Source organism: Vollenhovia emeryi, unplaced genomic scaffold (genome assembly GCF_000949405.1).
Source record: "Vollenhovia emeryi isolate VEMERY1.0 unplaced genomic scaffold, V.emery_V1.0 DF939793.1, whole genome shotgun sequence".
Taxonomy (NCBI): Eukaryota; Metazoa; Arthropoda; class Insecta; order Hymenoptera; family Formicidae; genus Vollenhovia; species Vollenhovia emeryi.
In genome coordinates, this window is record NW_011966573.1 from 1 (window position 1) to 19,702 (window position 19,702).

Sequence of the window (19,702 nt, forward strand, 5' to 3'; positions counted from 1 at the left end):
AATGTCAGGCAACAGGCAACAGGAACAGGGAATAGAATTTCTGACGCGTTGGATTGGTTAGAAGAAAATTTTCGACGAATCCAACGCGTCAAAAATTCTATTCCCTATTCCTATTGCCTGTTGCCTGGCATTGTGTGATAGGCTTCAGACCGTGACCTAACCTATCGTTCGGACATTATGAAAATGCAGAGTTGATTTTTGTGCTTTTTTCGGATGATGTTGAAATGAATAATAAGCAACAAGTCAGAGAGTTGGCTCGAGGAAATGGCGGCGATCGCGAGAATCTCGCAGGCGAACGTCGTGCAAGCCACGAGAAAGCATACCGCCACCGTGTTTTTCTTCCACGGTTCTGGTAAGATAACGTTAGTCTTTCTGGTTGTATCGTCGGACAAAGGGACGCAATTGGACTTTCAAAACATAAAAAAAAAAGAAATAATGCAGATCCCTTCGCCACAATCGACGCGTATTTACGCTCATTCCATTTTTGCAGGTGGCACGGCGGAGGATTTAAAAGAATGGGTTGACATTCTTAACAGAGAAAAGCTGCAGTTTCCGCACATAAAGTTAATTTATCCTAGCGCCCCGAGCCAGCCGTACAGACCTAACGGCGGAATGGTAGCGCGACACAATTGTCATTGACTCTGGAATGCTCGTTGTAAAGTCTTTCATTGATACAAATGTTATGAAATGTATGAATGCACATTCGGAGATTCTTGGGGCGAGTGTTAGCGTTCCAGAGTTAAACGCGTATCTTTTATAGCTTCCCATACAGCACCAAAGCTTACAGACATATTTCAGAAACATTGCAGCATTGCAACTATGTTTTCTGAAATGTTTCCAAAGGCTTTGATGCTGTATGGGTTGTCGATTAGCTGCCGAGATTCACCAAAACTTGGTTGTAGGTGCAAAATGTGTGGTTTGACCGCATAGCGATATCTAATCAAGCGCCGGAACACGTGGAATCGGTCAATTCCATGTGCCAGTACGTGTCCGAGTTGATCGACAGAGAAGTAGCCGGCGGAATTCCGTTCAGCAGAATAATTCTGGGTGGATTTTCGATGGGTGGCTGCCTCGCGTTGCATTTAGCGTACAGATACCGACCCACCATAGCGGGCTGTTTCGTTATGTCCTCTTTCTTAAACAAGAGATCTATAATCTACGAGGTCAGTGTAATAAGATAGGAATCGAACTCTCAGTTGAAGCATTCTTTGTAAGAAGAATTGTAGAAACACTTGACTTACAAGAGGTTTCCACAAAATTAAAACTGAACTGTTCGGGACTTGGTTAGGTGAGGCGTGGAGGGATGGATGTGCGAGCGTGAGCAGATGGCTTGTAAGATTATTTAAGAGTGTATTATAGAGAGGTAGGTAAGTGGTAGATAAGGAAAGTAGGGAGGAGGTCGAGTAGAAGAGATAGAAATGAAGGCGGAAGGAAATAGGCAGAGGAAGAGAGGTAGGATGGATTGAAAAGACGGGCGGGCAAAAAGAGAGGTTAGGATAGGAAATCAGGCAAAGTAAGGCATAAGAAGGCAAAAAAGATGATGGGGAAGGGAACGAAGGATAAATGAAGGAAGTTGGACTTAGAAGGGGATAAGAAAAGTAAAAAGTTAGCTTTGGAAAGATACCGACAACGAGGGCAAGCGAGGTTATAATATGTTGAGAGGTAGGAGAGAACGAAAAAACGGGCGGGCGAAAAGAAAGGTTAGGATAGGAAAACGGGCAAATTAAGGTATAAGCGGAAGGAAATAGGCAGAGGAAAAGAGGTAGGATAGATTAAAAAGTTAGCTTTGGAAAGATACCGACAACGAGGGCAAGCGAGGTTATATTATGAGAGAACGAAAAATCGGTCGGGCGTAAAGAGAGGTAGGATAGGAAATCAGGCAAATTAAGGTATAAGAAAGCAAAAAAGATGACGGGGAAGGGAACAAAGGATAATCAGAGGAAGTGGGACTTAGAAGGGGATAAGGAAAGTAAAAAGTTAGTTGTGGAAAGATACCGATAACGAGGGCAAGCGAGGTTATAGACATAATAAGAGAGGAAATAAGGCGCGAACTAGAATGCATGGGAATGAATGATAAAAGAGATAGAGGAAAGGTTAATAACAATAGGATAATAAAACAAAGAGGGAGAAATGGAGAAAGGGAAGAAAAATGAGAAAGAGAGGATAGAGAGGTAGGTGGCGAGGAAGGTAGTAGCACCGTGACAGGTAGATTAAGTAAAGGGATAGGAAGCAGGAGAAGTCCAGGGAGGGACAAGGAGGAAAGGAAAGACAGGATAATCATAAAAGATTGGAAAGTAGAGGGATGGATAGAACATAGAGGGATAAGTAGAAAAAGGGAAGAGGAAAGGGAAAGAGAGGGGATAAGAAAAGTAAAAAGTTAGTTGTGGAAAGATACCAACAACGAGGGCAAGCGAGGTTAAACGAAGCGAAGGAAGGAGATGGATAGGGCAAATTCGAAGCTTGGTAATAGATTAGGTGAAGATAAAATAAACAATTTTAGGATAAAAGAAAGGGTGGACTCGGATTACATGCCTCTGTCGATGGAGATAGGAGACAAAGGGAGGAGGAAAGAAGAGGAAGAAGAAAGTCCGGAAGAAGAAAGAAAAAAGAAGATCTGTAGGAATATAGAAGCAATAGAAATCCACTTACTGGAATTATTGGAAGGAGTAAGACTGGAGGAAGGAATGGACAGAAGAAAGGGAGGAGAATATAAGGAAAAGGAGGAAGGCGGCAGGGATTGACGGACCCAGGGAGGCTGAATATACGGAGGAATCACGATAAAGAAAGGACTAGTTGATATAATAAGACAGGAGCGGAGAGAAGGAGTGATTCCTAAAGTCTGGGAAACCAATGAGTCAGTCCAGTTCTACAAGAGGGAGATTAGGAGAGGGCCGAAACCTACAGGGGCATATATTGCTTGTCCCTGTTGGATACGGCTTGCAAGGTGCAGACGGTGGTGCTAAGGAGAAGATTGGAGAAGGAAGTGGAAAGAGAGGAGATACTGGAGAGCCAGGGAGGACTGAAGAGGATCTCGCGGAGGAATTTTTAACGAGGAAGGAGTAAGGCAGGGGTGTGTGCCGAGTCCAAAACGGTGAAAGTCAGGTTTTTAGAGCAGGTAATAGTATGGAAAAGAGTTTGGAAAATTTTGGGAATTATGTAATAGATGAAGATAAAGGAAAGATGGAAGGATAAGTAAGGCGGAAAAGATGAGCAAGTCACTGCGGAAATAAGAAATTAGAAGTAAGAAATAAGAAGGGAAAGAGATTAGGGTTGGAGAGTAGAGAGAGTAATAACTAGTCATGGGTAGGGAAATTGAAGTTCGGCGATACAAATTGTAATATAATGGTGATAAATAGATTCCCTTCGTTAAAAGCGGCGATAAGTAGATTTAGTAGAAATAGATAGATTTAGGAGCGGATAAGATAATAGGTAGATAGATAATAATAGAGTAGTGAGGAGTGGATGTATGAATGAGATAAGATTTTATTGTAAACCAAGTCCCACTTTCTGGCTGTAAGCTAAAGTGAATAAAAGCTGATTGATTGAAAACTGAACTGTTCAATACTGTTATTTTATTGCTCATTTATTAATTACAATTGCAGCATTTGAAAATGAATCCGCAGAATGGTAAGGTGCCGCTCGTTCAGTACCATGGCACGCTAGATAGTTTGGTTCCCATTGAATGGGGCGAGGAGAGCGCTAAGAATCTGAAGGATCTCGGAGTAAGCGTGAAGTTTATGCCGCTGCAAAATATCGAACACGAGTTGGATCGCGCGGAGATTCAAAGTTGGAAGGACTGGCTTCTCGATCTCTTGCCAGATAAATGATACATAAATTAGTCAGAATTAAAACAACTTATGCTCTCTGGCAAATAATTTTTATTTAATAAAAATATGACGTTTCGACCAGTAATACTGGTCCGTAATTTTTGGAGATTGAGTTGAAAAATCCATCCTCTTGATTAAACACCATTTTTTCAGTCCAGGTGTGTAAAATAAATGTTACATAAATTGTTAAGTAATGCTCAGAGTATCAGTTCGTTCTGCACCAGCACGGACTGGATAAAACAGGCTTTAAGCCTAATACTCGAGAAAGGAGAAGAAGAACAAATTGTTAAGTAAGAATGTTGAGATTTCTGTGGGGCAGGGGGGTATACTACAATCGTGTTATATTTGTTTTTGTATTTGTTATGTAGTGGTAATAATAAATGGAGGTTTTATTACGGTAGCCAGGCATTGATAAATCTAAGCGTTGAAAGAGTGATAAATCTAAGAAAGACCCTGACTTCTGCAGTACGACAAGATGAATACCGCCATTATGTCATCGTTAAATGATTATATGGTACGTGCACGTCATGAATAATGTTAATTCGCAAGATCGATGAATTGGCCCCGACCTTCAAAATATTTAAATCCTTCCACATCTCATTGATTTATTTTGTTCCTCAAGTAAATGCTTCTTTCTCCTCGGGTTGCAGGCAATATTATTTTGGGAAAGTTATTTGAGAGACGCAAAAGTTGTTACGACGAACGAAAAAATAATGTTAATACTGTGCCATGTTTATTGATTTTAATCGTTTTGATAAGTTCAAGAGGTAAAAAGTTGTATCTTAAGTAGACATCAGTTCTAAAAATTTATTTGCTGGCTGAAGTTTTACGCGAAACCAGCTCGGACATTTACCCTCGGTCTGCGAATACCTATATTAAATTTAACGTTCATTATTAAGTAAAACTGGGAATTTGAATAAAATCGATGCTATCCACTTGACCCGCTTTTTATGCGAAACGAACGAGCGCGTTCACTGTTGGCCACTCGCGTTTGTTACATTACGGGTGGTCTCTCGTTCAGATCGATCCGTTTTTCGACTTTTACATTATTGCTGAGTTCATTATACATTATTGTACATATCTTACTAATCGACCCGACAGTCCCTCAGTTAAATCCTTAACTAGATTCTTAATTAGATCCTCGAATACAATTCAGTTCTCGTGAACGATTGTCGCTTGCGAATCATTTCTTGGATCCTCCCTCGAATGTGATCAACTGTTCAATAAGTTGGCATCGACTTTACATTTGGGTACGAATCTCGATCAGAATCGATTACATTATTTTCCGACAATTAAGAAAGAGGAACGCACCCAGTAAGCAAACTGTCTACAGCATAATAATAGATTGGCAGCAAATTTGCTTAGATATTACAACAGATCCAGTTATCCGTGTTTAAACATCAGCTTTACCGGTCTGTCGATATAATCCGACAGCAGATTGTCGGTTGAAATCGAACAGAATTTGTCATTTTGTTGATATCTAAATGAATAAAATGAAATTTAAGAGAATTAAATTTGATGGAATACATTACTGCTAGCTTTAGGTACGTTGTACTTTTTATACACGCATATGCATGAATATTGAGTTCAATCAATTGTTATATTATTATTTTTACAGACAGTTGTGCTTTATATACTGAGTCCAGTCGTTGGTCGCGTCGTTAACATAATAATTACATTGTGCGATACTTGATTGACGCTTTACTGAACTTTAATTTGTTAATCGCAATTTTGAGGCCCGTCCGATGCGACCGCGTCCGAGTCTTCAAGCGGCAGCTCACACCCTACATGGAAACGAGAGAGCCTCCTCGACTCTCCAGCCCGCCAGCTGTGCACCGACGAGGCGGCCGAGGGTGAGGACGGAGCGGAGTCGCGCCGACGAGTCCACCGGCGGACTCGTGCGCAGTGAAACGGACGGGGCGAACTGCGACGGAATTGCTGGCACTCCCCCTCGAGGAGGCGGTGGGTGGTAGGTAAACCCCACTGGCCTGGCGTCGTTCTCGCCACCGACGTCGCGTCGTGACACCGACGTCGTTCATGCCTCCGTCTCATGTTATCGACTCGCGCGCGAGGGACGCGAGACGCCGCGCGCGCGCTTATCAATCGCGACGACACGGAGACGCATCTCGCGACGCGTGGACGTCCGCGGGGGGATCGGCGCTCGACGACGAGCGGAGAACAAGGGGAACGTGAATCGGCGCATCCCTCGGAGCTAAGAATACCACCGTAGGGAGAGATCTTTAAAAGGAAAGAGAATATACGCGATATACACACGTACGTACGTGCACGCGCCCCTGTACACGTATAAACACAAACGGGGTGGAAGCGTGCAGTGTAAAACACTGGAATCGATACCCCGCGTTGAGAAGTTCCGCAGGGCGAACGTGAACCATAACATTTGAGGGAGAGAGCCGCGGATGCTCGGATGGACGTGCCAGTAAAGTGATTATGTGGTGGACGTGGCCTGAACGTGTTGCCGAGGGGTGAATCTAGGTCATCGTGAATGGACTCTTTCTCGACGCGCGGAATTAAGTGTAGGATCTCGCGTTCTACCCGAAGGGACGAGGGTTCTCCGGAGCGAGCGCGATTGAGTATAATTGTCGGGTACGTCGAAGCTGCGCGCTTTTAGGCCCGTCGGAGGGTGTTTCTGCCGAGGGGCGAATCGTAGGAGGCGACCTCGGAGAACTCCGTCACGTCCCAAGATTAAACGGTTCTCTTTGAGATAACGTAACCGCATTAAGATGTCAAATGTGGCGACGATGTGTTAATTAATAATTTAATTGCGACAATCACGTTTACACGTAATAACATTGATTGCCACGTTGTCGCGTTTCGATCGCGATATAAACGACACGAGGGGCAATTAGCGGCGAAATTAACGCGGCGGAAACTGGACCAGGACGGGCGCGGTATCTTCGTGCGATCCGCACGCGATGACATCGCTTGTCGCGTTCGAGGGAGCGATTTCTCCGCGTCGCCTTTCGGGCCCCGAGAACGCGTAATGGTGAACGGTATCGACGGTAAATAATATGGCGCGTGTTGGCCCGCAGTCGATGACGTCAAGGAACGAGGTGCACGTAGACGGTTCGATGTAAAGAGGCTGGGCCGACGAAAGTGGATACAACGAAATTTCCCAAAGGACAAGAAACGAATTTCCCAAAGGGCGCGCGGGAGCATCGGCGAACGACGTGTTTTGCAGAGACGGACAGCGGCGAGAAATGGATTCGTTCCTAATCATTTCGACGATTCGCGCGTCGTCCGAGGAGTGAGACATGCGAGGCAAAACCCCTCGCTCATTATCTCGTAAGACCGGAGCGAGTCCTTCTCCCGGTTTCTTAAAATGTTTCCATCTGTCTTACATGTAAAAAGCTTGAACGCACTGTGATATTTTAGAGGATGGCACTGAGCTTCGTCCGAGGAGAGAAAGGAACGTGACGCGATCGGGTCTGCATTTTTCGAGAGATTCTCAGCGCGCTTTCCTCCACGATCTTCGCGGACGTCTTCAAGATTCCTTACGCGACAAATGCGGAAATTTTTTTTCCTCAGGAGAGACGAGACTCTCCGAGCCGAACGTATCGATTTTTCACTTGAAAGACTTTAAACTATCTCGGCAAATAGGGCGAACGCCTAAGAGACGGCTGAAGGGATAGATTAAGATAAATCTCAAAGAGAGAGCGAGCGAGAGAGAGAGGGGGGTGAAGCGTTCCAAGGGGTTGCAATATATCGAGTGCAGGGTTGGCGAGAGGAGCGAGAGAACCGAGAGTGAGAGATCGGGACGAGTGGCGTTCCTCTCGATTGAGAAATAGAGATATCGCCGAAGCAGCAGGTTGATACACACAAAGTGGGGACGTTGTGGAAAATGGGTCAAGAGTGTCTCGGCGACGGCAGTGTGGCGGCTTCTACTTGACGTCTCGCGTTGAATTGTCACGAGAAATCGGTACTGCCGAGCCATATCGAGCGCTGTCGCGCGGATTAATTGAGACAGGGTCCACTCGGACGGGAGAACCGCAGATCCCGATGGTGTTGTTGATCGCAACGTCAGTGCGAGTCGAAATAAGTGTGCCATTGCGCGCGTTTATCGCCAATTATTAAATTCGCATCCGCGCGAATAGCTATTTTTCGTTGATCGATTGCAATGCAAGTCGATTAAAAGTTTACGAATTAAATTGATTTAAATTTCAGCTTGCAGAGCGATGCGAATCGCACTCGCTTCCTCATAATTTCACGATCGATGAAAGATCCGTATCTGGATGTTGATTTCGTGATTAAGGAATTCGAAAGAGGTACGAGGACGCCAAAGGACTGGTCGGTCTGTGCGATTTAATGAGACCATCGAGAGTGCAACGGGGAACGCAAGCTCGATACGGTGCATCGTGCAAGAGATGCATCGTTTATCGCGGCAGAAACGCATCCGGTCGTCGTCCACGTGCTGAAATCCGCGAGTCGTCGATGTGACCGTGCCGTCGCCGTCACTTCTTCCGGGGAGACGTAGTCTCCTCTCAGCCTGACGAATTCGACGAGGCTTCAGTCATTTTTTATGGTCTACGGATCGCGCAGAGCCACAGAATCAGCCACCACGGGGATCGCTTGGCTCCACAACATCACCGCTCAAGGTAAATTATTTTTACCCCTGTCCGATTTTATTTACGTAAAAAGTTGCTCGAGCAAATCTCGTGGATTTTTAACAAGCAACTTGTTCGTTTTGTCCCGCACGTACTTAAAAATGTTAAACATGGCTACGTTGATTAACTTACTGAAATAACTGCTATTGAAAATTAATAGCATACACATCTCTGCTTAAATTCTTATCACTTGTACGAAAAGAAAATTGTTTATTCATAAATAAATTTATACTGCACTCTACTGTGATTTATTACAGTGTTGTAGTACAGCTAAGATTTATTGCAGTGTATGATTTAATAACAATAGTATGCGATATGTAAAACAATGCTCATTATAAATTTTGAAGTTGATGGATTGGCTTTGCAGTATAACCACCGTATCATAGTTTAATAATAATGCAAGTTGCCTGCACCGTTGCTCTCTCGAGCTGTGAGATCGGTCAACTTCTTATCAAATTGTGTCTATGTTTTTTTAAGCATTATCTTTAATCACACAGAGTGCCGGCCATGGAGATTAGGTGGTGTTGTAAAACTTTACACGCGAGCGCGCATAAAGATTGATCGACTGTGTCCGATGCTTGCCCTACTCTCTCAATGCCTATGTAACATATTACGATGATCGCATAAAGCTTTACTTTCACCGTCGTCAAAGGGGAGAACTATGAAATTCGGCCTATTAGCATAAGAGAGAGTTCACGCACGTAAAACAGTTTCGTCCACGTTTACGTAATTCATTATTCATAAGGTATACTGCAAACAGGAAGTAACTTGAATTTAAAGTTTTAATATGTAATTACAGGGCGACAAGAAGTTATAGCTTAGTTGAAACATTGTTAATAATCTTATATTTTAATAATTAACTAAATATAGTCTTATCTGTGTCAAGCAAATAAAGAAGATGGAAATCAAGTAGTTCTTAGAATAGAAAGCTCACAGCCTCTATAAAAAAAATTGCAACAAAATTATATAAGTATACATTTTTAAGTGCTGATTTGTCCAAAATTGTACGTAATTAAAAGATACCGTTCACCATTTGTATGAATGTGATGAAAAAGATCTTTACGAAATAAATCTCATTTCTATCTCATTGTCAGTCAGATCGTTTTAAATGTATAATTGAAAAATTGGTGAAAAAGTTTATTCCAAGTGAAGTTAATTTTTATTCCTTACATAAAAAGTATAAAATAATGAAAACGATGAGATTTCCAACTGATAGTTGAAGAAGAGATAATCGATAATATAAAGGTCGTTCGAAAAAGAATTCAAGAGACTTCGGATCTATTAAGACATAATTTTATTGACAAGTTCATCTATTCGTGAGTAACAGTACGTATTTAATTGCAGGTGAAATGAGTAGCAGCGGTGGATTCGGCGTCGGCGTCGCCGTCGCCGGTGTCGCCGGCGGGCCGACCCTCGCGGCCGCCCAGCAGGGTCAAGGAGTGGCCGCCCTCATGGTGATGCTCGCCGTTCTGTGCTTCATCTTCGCGTATTGCTGCTGGGGTGCGCCCTTCTGCCGTTCCCTGTGCAGACGGCATTGCTGCTGCCGCTTGGAAGATCCCGATCCGGATCCACGGTTCGGCGGCAGCGACCAGGCTATGGTAGCGACGCCGACGATTATCCTTCTGCCGCACGGCAGAATGCTCGTCGTCGACGGCACGATTTTCACCCAGTTCCAAACTGATCCCACAGGTAAAATTTAGAATTTTCTGCTTCTGGAATTAGAAGAGTGAGATTTCATTATAACTTCAATTCGCTACTCAAGCGGTGTAATAAAATCAATTATTTAGAAAATAGTATAGATGATCGAATGAGAAGTTAAATTTAGAAAAATTAGAGACAAATCTGTCTTTAATTTAGACAATTTGTTTAAATTATAGATGACATTACAGAAATTTTTGATAATATCCATATAGCAGATACAGTTGTGTATAAAATATACAAGAAAAACTTAACTTGTACAGTTTTTTTAGCAAGTATCTGGAATAGAAAGAAAAGAAAAATATTATTTTCTAAACGATTGTTAAAATTACCGAGAGTACAGCAAATGTATTTTGTATACTTGTGGAATTTTTATAAATTTTGTGAATAAATAATACAAACATAAAATTGTTGGCAGGTTTAGACTTGGTGGAACTCGGTGACAGCGTGTTGCGCGCTCAGAGAAATCCGCGGAGCGTAAATCGTCACCAGTTACAAAGCAGTCAAGGCAGCATCCTCGAAATGGACGCTGAAACACCTAGCAAGGACAGCTTAGGCTCCGTCGGGTGTTTTCCGCCACCCACCTACGAGAGTATTTACGGCAAAGAGGAGACCGACATGCCTCCCTCTTATTCCGACATTCTTTTGCACAGGTAACATTATTTTCGTACAAAGCGAAGAACTGTTGATCATCTCAAATTCAACTCAATCCGCAGATTCGCCAATCTACCGCACGAGATTGATATGCACGGCTACTGCCGCGACGGCAAGGAGGAGATCGAGATGCAGAGTCTGGACAGCTGTCCGCATATCATTGGCAATCCGCTGAACTCGATGCCCGGATATCACCCTTACGCTACGGTGACAAGTCTGTCCAGTCTGCAGAGCTACCCCCGACGGAACGTTTCGCGCAATCCGTCCATCATCAGCAATCCGCTGGACAACTTTTACGTGGACAACGAGCTCAGTCTCTACCGTCTCAGTCGGGAGACAATGCCGCGGGTCTCCAGTAACGACGCGAACCTCGAGACCTTCCGCGCATCCCACGACGAGATGTCGTTCCGCGTTCCGCTCGACGAGAACGAGAATCATCGGCACGCGAGCCACAATAATTATCAGGTCGCCGGTAACGAGCTGATGAACACGAGGAATCGCGCCCGCAGCGCTTCCAGACTGAGCCAGGACAGCCGCAGGAGTTCGTTGAATCGCGATGGAGATCAGCATCAGGTTTTCGTCAGGTTGCCCGATCCCGAGGAGATCGAGGCTGCGCGAGACAGACGTGCCGATGAAGATCAGCGATCTGCTCGAACGTACCGCGAGGACCAGAACATCAGAAATCTGCATCTGGATCATCCCCAATTGCAAGACGAGATCAATCGCAACATCGTCGACGACGATCCCCGATACTTTGCGAGGAACAGGCGACTGGAGAATGAGGACAGGAATCAAGACGAAGCCGAGGGAGTCCAATATCCCGACGAGGAGGCTGGAAATTTCGGCGCGCTCGCCGATATTCGCGAGAGCAGAGTATAATCCGAACTTATGCATTCCTTTGAGCAACTGCTAAAGAAGATATCGTCAAATTCGAAGTGCTTTAAAAGTAAAAAAAATTCGTTTAATCCTTCCAAGTAACACACAGCTCAAATTTGAGGAAGTATTTATGACCAAAATAATTTTTATCTTCATCTTTATTAGAAACTTGTTGAACAAGTCACAGCATTCTAAGTTGCAATCAATGTTAACGTCTTCTTTTAATTTCGTGGAAAAGAATAGGTACATGCTTTTAATACAGTGCAAATTTGATAAACGTTATAATAACATCTTGCGTGACAGATAAAGAAATTCGCGCAGAAGTTGCAAAGCAAATTTGTACGATGAGTCATTAGGATACTGTTTCATGTTCGCGGATAAACAAGTTGATATCCGGGATTAAAATTTATGGAAATCGAGCCGAGAAATTATGGTTACAAGATAAATATTGCAGAAAATATAAGACGATGTTATAATTGTATATGTATATACATATATATGTGACAATATAATTGTGACAGTCTAGTAATTCGTCACACATACACGTACATACACACACTTGCAGCGTATTTCTGACAGAGTATCGTGCAGTATGAAATTGAACAACGATTTTTCCAACGGAGTCTTGAAAGTATAGTTCTTACGTATAGCGACCAGAAAAGATTGGAAACGTAAAGATAATCATAAGTTCTCTTTTTAGACACGCTGGACGACAAAAAGTATCGAAAATACCAAACGGCTTTTATTCTCTTACAACATAACGTGGATAAAGATTGTCGAGCATGCGATAAATTATATTACGTAATTCTTCCTGATAAAAAAAACAAACATCGATTCCAAGGGATTAGCGCAAGCTGAGCGATTTTCGAGGGAAGTTTGTATGCGAAAAATTGCATTTAAATCTAACAAACGAATCGTAGCAAAGTTAGCTCAGTCCGTCCAGGCTTTAACAAGCACACTTAAGTTTCACGAGCATCACCGAGCAGCAATTTAATCATGATTAGCGATTTCCTCCTCCTCGATATTTTATAAGTAAGCTAAGCAGATGCCATGACCATTAAACAGTTGTTGTATCATTAAAAATCGTATGCTTCTTATATTATTTATAAAATACTCTTCACACTATTTTTGAATGGTACTGTCCACTAGATACATCGAACGATTTTAGTGTTTGCGGAAAGGATAGGACGAAAATAAATCTACGATAACTAAAACAGAAATTCAATATGACATGACAAAAATTTACCTTGAGGTAAAAAGCTAAGTGAACTGTATCGCGTATTAATGGGAGTTTCAGGAACCAAAGAAAGGTGTCGCATATTAATGGGGGTTTAAGGAACCAAAGAAAGATCCGTAATGAAATTGGATAATCAGAGATACAGCGAAGTATCAAAACACGAAATCGTACCAAGCATACTTGAGAAGATGAACGATAATAACGGTTGGCTTTAGATACACTTCTTACGTACACATATGCGTGTAAGATAATTATAGAAGGTGTTATAAAAGTTGTACACGTTATCACAGTTATGATCACTACTGTGTATCATAAGGATAAACCACTGACCGAGAGCGGTACCGAGGGAATAAAAATTCTGCGTGAAGCATATGTAATACTGTGTGCCTTCCTAGTTTTTAGATTGCTAAATGAACAGTGTAGACAACGGGATTTTGGTTTCACGCTGATCATTTCGACCAAGCTCTTTTTCTTCCTTCATTTTGAATCTAATTACAATAGAACGATAAGACGCAACGTTATTCTATGGAAAAGGAATATCCCCCTCGAACGCAAACGATATCAATAAATTAATAAACGATATCAGTATAAATTGTTTCTCATCACGAGAAACATATCTAGAGTTTTATTGTACATATTGTTATATTTAATTATAACGAACACCGGATTATAAAAAAAAAACAGAAGGCAAGGCCAACTATACGAGTGCACAAATTAATTAATTCATAATTTGTTTTAATTCACAATATTTAGGGATGACGGCGTGGCTCGGTATGAGAATGGTCGACTTGCATTCAGCGGGTGCCGATTCTTATCTCGCGTATGCCTCGGTTTTATAAGATTAATTGGAAGGCTATGAGGTAAAGGAGTTCATTTACAAGTCACAATATTTACATGTTTGTTCCAAGAAATATCAATACATTTGACTATGTACACAATCGATATCGACATTTTTATGACTAATTATAGAAAGTGTCGTATAAAAAAAGGCTCACATGAGAAGGAACTTATTTTCAATCCACGTCGCTGTCCATGTCCTCAGGAGCTGAAGAATCCTCTTCTTCTACATTCTTCTTGTCCCAGTCTTTCAACTTGGCCCCCATGACAAAATCGTCTCGAAGAACACTCCACATTTTGTGATCCTTAAAACAAACGTGTTTCTATTGTTATACACAATTGTACATCGCAATGTAAGGCAGAATGTAACAATATCAATAAACACAATTATATATGGCCTTCATAAACGCGTTCAAATAATGCTTAATATAATAAGAATATTAAATATATTAACATCAAATCCAAGTTGTACGGTAAATAAGCTTTGCTCACTTTGTCCTTATCGTTTGTTTGCTCGACAGGCTTCTCAGGTTTAAGCCCGTTACCAACCGGTGTGCTTTTACTGCCGCCCATAAGGACATCAAGGAAAGCATTTTTGTCGATACTCTTGAACACCTGTTCGCGCTTTCTCTCCAACGGCCCCGCCTGCGATAATTTGTTTTTAATCTCCACTTGCTGCTGCCTCACCGCATTGAACAGTTGCACGACTCCTCTGCATAACACAACATGAACAATTGACCAATGGACAACAGATAGAAGATTTGCAAATGTAACTTACTTTGTGGCTATCTTTTGCAACATTCTTTCATACTCCCGGTCTGTAATGGATGGTTTTACTCTAATACCACACTTCTTTGGTATTCTAGGTTTAGTCGACGCAGCATTCGCCGCGATACTCTCCTCATCAACAGCTTCCTCCGCTTCCGCTTTCACCTCCTCTTTGACTCCGTCAACCTCAAAAGAAGGCTCCTCTTTTTTCTCCCTTATTTTCACGTCGCACAACTTCTTCGCCTTGGCCAGTACAAGTGTCTTCTTTCTCTTCGGTTTATTTGTTTTTAGAATCTTCTGCATAACATCAGCCCAGCCTGCATTCGAAGTAGCTCCAGTACCGTGTGACGCCTCGCCAGTGTCATCCTCCATCTCCGAGCTGCCCGACTCTTTTTCCTCGTAGTCACCGTCGTCCTCATTATCACTCTGTGCTGATGCTGCGCCAGCACAGTCTATCTCGCCTGTCCACGGTTGCACTGCAATGAGATACCAATTCAACTCGGCATTACATCAAGGCAATTCTCGGAACGTTACTACAAGATCAATAATAACAAATTAATAGGAATGCGTGGTACAGCGAGATAGCAGTCGACTTGTAGTTGGCGAGTCTCAGATTTTACTCGAATCCTCTTGTGTACCTCGACTTTACACAAGATGAAGAAATTATAAATACAAGAAATGACGCTCATTTCGTAATATATTTCAGATCGGTATTTCAAAAAGATAAAAAGGTAACAACTCGAATATGTGTAATCTGATACCAAGACTTCCCTCTCCTTCGTTGCTCTTAATTACAAAATTGCTCTCACAGGAAGCTATATGTCACCTATTTGATTTTTATAAACAATCTTATTCACATAATCGCTTACTTGGCACTGGTAAAAACGTAGATGCTCGTCGTTGTCGTACTTATTTCGTTCCGGCGACTACAAACAAAACCACGTGGTAGTGTAGCTTCTTCTTCTTTTTCCTCGGGTTAGTTGGCGGTAGTGTAGCTTGGAGCATAGAGAAACGTTTACCAGGTTTACCTGATACCGTTTTCGCTCGGCTGATTCCAGCGCCTTAAGCCCATTTTCATTTTTGGAACTATTTCGCTACACCCGTTTTCAAGCACTGTCGATAAAGTCTCCACTTGGTGCGTGTCCGTGCTACGCAAGACAGCAATAGGAGCGAGAGAGATGAAGATAACACATGCGAGCCCGGCGAGCCGCGAGGAAGACTCGATCCCGATCTTCCTTCTTCTTATAATAGAAGTGTGTGGACAGCTGACGACATATTGAAGAGTTTTGTTCCACGTGGAAAAAATGATTATCCCAAAATGATTGAGCCCTCTCTTTCCTTCTTTCTCTCTCTCTCTCTGTCTCTCTTTCAGGTTTATAACTGAAAAATATTACATTCCTGTAAATAAGCTATAATTCTCCGCGTTGCAATCTATCATAAAAACACGTTGCCTTCCGCAGCAGGAGACATTAATTGCTGATAACGCGACAAACAAAATTAGCGCGCGGCAGATAGCTGCTCGCGGACGCCCGTTTTTGTTCGCCTCGCGTTTCAGACGCTCGCTGCTCCCTTTGCGGTGTCTCTCGATGACACATTCCAGATTCCGGATATTATTCTATTATTCATTACGCGTCACGCGGATTTGACGACTCACGTGTCATGCACGGGAGGAGCGACGAATCATTATTTTTAGCAGAGCGCGCTCCCCGAGAACTCGCGTCTTCCCACGCCATTCGTTTTCGCTCTGCGGACGCTACCAGGCCGAAGTCATTATGATGCGTGTTTGCCGTGCATAGAAACGATACATCCGGCACGAGATGCGCGAGGCACGAAATATGCGGCATTGTACCTCGTCGCCGTACCGGAGAAAAATCCAAGTGACACGCGATGATCGCGGAAAATTGCCGCGGAAAGATGAAGTCTCGATCATGATGACATCATCTCGTCCTTGTAACAATCAAGCCTGTTAGGCTGACGGCAGAGAACGATCCGTAAACGCTTAAGACTATCTTAATTAGGTCCAATTTCGCCAATAGTGTTTAACTTTAAGCTTAGCTTAATTCGTTCTTTGTCTCTTTTCAACTGTTACTTTGGAAACAGACAAACGTGAATGAGACCAAGATTAAAGTTAAGCGACGTTTGGCGGAAGCGGGGCTGACGTCTACGATTAATTGTAAGACAGTCTTAAAGATCGTTCTCTGCCAGCAGCCTAAGAGCCTGAGCAGAACGGCTGTCTTGTATTCTTAAGTCACAAGAGTTATTGTGCGTTACTTTAAGACAAAGATTTAAAGTCGGCCATTCCAACAGTTACTTTAGAAACAGACAAGCATATGAATTCCACCAAGATTAAAGTTAAGCGACATTTGGTGAAACCGGGCCTCACGAGCCATTCTGCTCAGGCCCTTACTCGGGAAGGAAAAGAAATATGTACAAATGTACCTATGCGCAAAATGAATCTTTTAAAAGAACAAAACTGATCATAAATCAGTAGATACAATTTTCACGGGATTTAATATCGGACACAATGTTTTTCCTATGAGGATTGGGCCCCTGTACTTGCAATTTATAAATATCTCTTAACCATCTCTCTTACAATTAGACTTATTTCGATCTTACTGCACTAAAAAGGCACATATTTCCGCACCTGATACAAACGTTATTACAATCTAAACGCTAATGATCTTCCTTTCTTCTTTTCTCCACTCCTCTGATGTTTGCCGTCCCAGTGCCAACTACGCGTTAACACAAATATCGCCCCGTGTATTAGGCTACGTTTGGTGAACTTATTTCACAATATTGAATGGATGACGGTGATGCGACGGTGATGCAACGGTGACAGTAGTGGCACAACGAGAAAACAAACATGATTCGCAATTTCTTTTCAATGTTGTATCGCGCATACGTAAAACACATTACATATATTATATACGAGACGTCTCGTATTTACATGAAATATATGTAATATATTCATACGTAATACATTAGATGCTAGTTTGTAATAATTATTCTTTTCTATGTAAGTCTAGTGCCTACGCGGACTTTACTAAGGCGATCAACTACGCGGATCTTTGTACAGTCGTGTGGAGAACTATGGGAAGTCTTCGAGAGGAAGAAATTGTTTAGTCGGTCACAATGTACTCGGTATTTCGACGTGTTGTTGCCGTTCTCGCTCAAACTACCCCGTGAAAGTATGGTATCGCGCCAGGTGAAATTATAATAATTTCACCTGGCAAAACCCGTACCAACAAAACGCATAGCATTGTCATCAAAATTATTATATACTAATTATGTACAATAAAGAGATGTCGCGCGATCTGTTTGTCGCGTCCGTAAATTTCTTGACAAAGTAGTTTCAAATAACGAACGCAATTCTTTCTCTGAATAAATGTGAAAGTATAAATATGATGAAAAATGAAAAGTAAGAAACGAGAAGAGTGCGACTCTAGTCCTGCTCTGGTCTGATCTGATCTCCGCTCAAATAATTTAATTAAAAATTGTTGTCTACCTTATCAATGACGCTAAAAAACAATGCGAGCCAAAGTGTTTTGCGTTAAATATATTTTTCCTACAGACACATAAATACATGTATAAATACATGTATAAATGTATTATACATAAATGTATTATACATGTATAAATACATGTATAAATACATATATTTATGTGTCTGTAGGAAAAATCGCGAATCCATGTCGCACCATGTCGTCCCACGAACCCAGCGTATGGTATCCCCGAAACAGATGTCGACGGAGCAATTCGCGGAAGTGCTCACGCAGAAATTGGAGATCGTCGCACGAGAGCAGAAGGCCAACGAGAAACTGGAGAAATATCTGTATCAAGACAACGACGCGTCGAACGGTAACGATGCGTCGGTAGAAACTTGTGGCGCTTCCAAGACTCTCGGCGACGCGCTGAAGGAAAAGTTGTCTATGGAGGAGGACAGCGATCAGGCGATCCTCGACGAGCACGTATCTCGCGTCTGGTTCACTAGGCTCACAGTGAACTCATGGAACAGTGAATTTTGATGACTGCGTTTTGTTGGTACAATTAGAGGAGACTTGTAGAAGACTCATGGAAGAGAATAAAATCCGTGCTAGTTGCAAGCAACGACACCTCAACGTTTCGAAACAGACGCACGAGTTTGCGTCGCAGAGCCAACCGTACGTCCAATCCAATCAGTCCACTTTGAGGAAACCGAAGCAGGACGATTTCACCACTGTTGTGTTCAGTTTCTGTGACGAGCAATTCCCCTACAGGACCAAAATAATTTAATTATTATAATTTATTATTTTACAAAATTTATTACAAAATTATTATATACTAATTATGTACAATAAAGAGATGTCGCGCGATCTGTTTGTCGCGTCCGTAAATTTCTTGACAAAGTAGTTTCAAATAACGAACGCAATTCTTTTTCTGAATAAATGTGAAAGTATAAATATGATGAAAAATGAAAAGTAAGAAACGAGAAGAGTGCGACTCTAGTCCTGCTCTGGTCTGATCTGATCTCCGCTCAAATAATTTAATTAAAAATTGTTGTCTACCTTATCAATGACGCTAAAAAACAATGCGAGCCAAAAGACATGGTAGTGTTTTGCGTTAAATATATTTTTCCTACAGACACATAAATACATCTTTTCATCGGAAAAATGTTCTTCCGGAATAAACATTAGTGCAAAACTTGCAGTCGAAATTTTAGCATAACCAATGAAGTGACTTAAAAAATTTTATTGAAAAATATTTGAGCGGAAAACTTAATGAAATAGTTACTGTACTTGTAATGTGAACAAAGCTTACGAGATACCTTCGAGGACATTCGAGCGACAGAATTAGATGAGGCCATTCTTTTCTTACTTTTCCGCAATGTTCACGCACGAAACGATATTACTCGACTTTGATATTTATCTTTGTCGTCGATTAAAACTACTTTCTTAGGCAATTATGAGAAAGAGGCCGCGTGACAAGCGTTAATATGTATATATGTATAAACACCGAGCGCGCCAGGCTTAGTGGCGGGTCTCTTAAATAATATTTATTGCGGCACTTGGTCAGAATACGCACATTTCGCTTCGTTTTCTTTTATTCAGTCTATTACTCGAGCGCCTTAACCTGCGCCATCACTTTGCCCTCCCACAGTGGCAGAATCTCAGTATCGTCCGTTATCTCCTCTTGTATAACTTTCA

The 19,702-nt window shown here is 42.1% G+C and overlaps 3 protein-coding genes across 13 annotated transcripts; 2 read left to right on the top strand and 1 right to left on the bottom strand.

Moving 5' to 3' along the window:
• Nucleotides 1–100: 100 nt before the first annotated feature.
• On the top strand, nucleotides 101–4,228 carry LOC105556763 (lysophospholipase-like protein 1). The gene is made up of 4 exons (XM_012003866.1): nucleotides 101–352; nucleotides 491–615; nucleotides 903–1,163; nucleotides 3,603–4,228. Exons 1-4 carry the CDS (start codon nucleotides 265–267, stop codon nucleotides 3,825–3,827), a joined length of 699 nt encoding a protein of 232 aa, XP_011859256.1. The 5' UTR covers nucleotides 101–264; the 3' UTR covers nucleotides 3,828–4,228.
• A 1,585-nt stretch (nucleotides 4,229–5,813) lies between these two features.
• LOC105556764 lies at nucleotides 5,814–13,286 on the top strand. 7 transcript variants are annotated; one of them, XM_012003869.1, is made up of 5 exons: nucleotides 5,814–7,864; nucleotides 8,010–8,440; nucleotides 9,794–10,138; nucleotides 10,566–10,800; nucleotides 10,864–13,286. In XM_012003869.1, exons 2-5 carry the CDS (start codon nucleotides 8,365–8,367, stop codon nucleotides 11,678–11,680), a joined length of 1,473 nt encoding a protein of 490 aa, XP_011859259.1. In that variant the 5' UTR covers nucleotides 5,814–7,864; nucleotides 8,010–8,364; the 3' UTR covers nucleotides 11,681–13,286. The 7 variants fall into 7 exon arrangements, with proteins under 7 accessions (XP_011859259.1, XP_011859260.1, XP_011859261.1 ...); XM_012003870.1 differs by having other exon boundaries at nucleotides 5,814–7,130; nucleotides 7,221–8,440; XM_012003871.1 differs by having other exon boundaries at nucleotides 5,814–7,130.
• Nucleotides 13,287–13,496: 210 nt separating this feature from the next.
• Nucleotides 13,497–15,503, bottom strand: LOC105556766 (RRP15-like protein). 5 transcript variants are annotated; one of them, XM_012003876.1, is made up of 5 exons: nucleotides 15,389–15,502; nucleotides 14,530–14,995; nucleotides 14,244–14,463; nucleotides 13,910–14,056; nucleotides 13,497–13,767 (listed from the first exon to the last, which is right to left on the bottom strand). In XM_012003876.1, coding segments are annotated over exons 1-4 (816 nt in total). In that variant the 5' UTR covers nucleotides 15,390–15,502; the 3' UTR covers nucleotides 13,497–13,767; nucleotides 13,910–13,927. The 5 variants fall into 5 exon arrangements, with proteins under 5 accessions (XP_011859266.1, XP_011859265.1, XP_011859267.1 ...); XM_012003875.1 differs by having other exon boundaries at nucleotides 13,497–14,056; XM_012003877.1 differs by having other exon boundaries at nucleotides 13,497–14,056; nucleotides 15,329–15,396.
• Nucleotides 15,504–19,702: the final 4,199 nt, after the last annotated feature.

Coding starts and splice junctions, on each gene's coding strand:
- LOC105556763 (XM_012003866.1), top strand. CDS start 265: ATGGCGGCGATCGCGAGAATCTCGCAGGCGAACGTCGTGCAAGCCACG. Junction 616..902: donor ACAGACCTAACGGCGGAATG/GTAGCGCGACAC, acceptor ACTTGGTTGTAG/GTGCAAAATGTGTGGTTTGA. Junction 1,164..3,602: donor AGAGATCTATAATCTACGAG/GTCAGTGTAATA, acceptor TTACAATTGCAG/CATTTGAAAATGAATCCGCA.
- LOC105556764 (XM_012003867.1), top strand. CDS start 8,365: ATGGTCTACGGATCGCGCAGAGCCACAGAATCAGCCACCACGGGGATC. Junction 8,441..9,793: donor CCACAACATCACCGCTCAAG/GTAAATTATTTT, acceptor ATTTAATTGCAG/GTGAAATGAGTAGCAGCGGT. Junction 10,139..10,565: donor GTTCCAAACTGATCCCACAG/GTAAAATTTAGA, acceptor AATTGTTGGCAG/GTTTAGACTTGGTGGAACTC.
- LOC105556766 (XM_012003876.1), bottom strand. Junction 14,464..14,529: donor TTGCAAAAGATAGCCACAAA/GTAAGTTACATT, acceptor TGTGTTATGCAG/AGGAGTCGTGCAACTGTTCA. Junction 14,057..14,243: donor AAACAAACGATAAGGACAAA/GTGAGCAAAGCT, acceptor GTTTGTTTTAAG/GATCACAAAATGTGGAGTGT.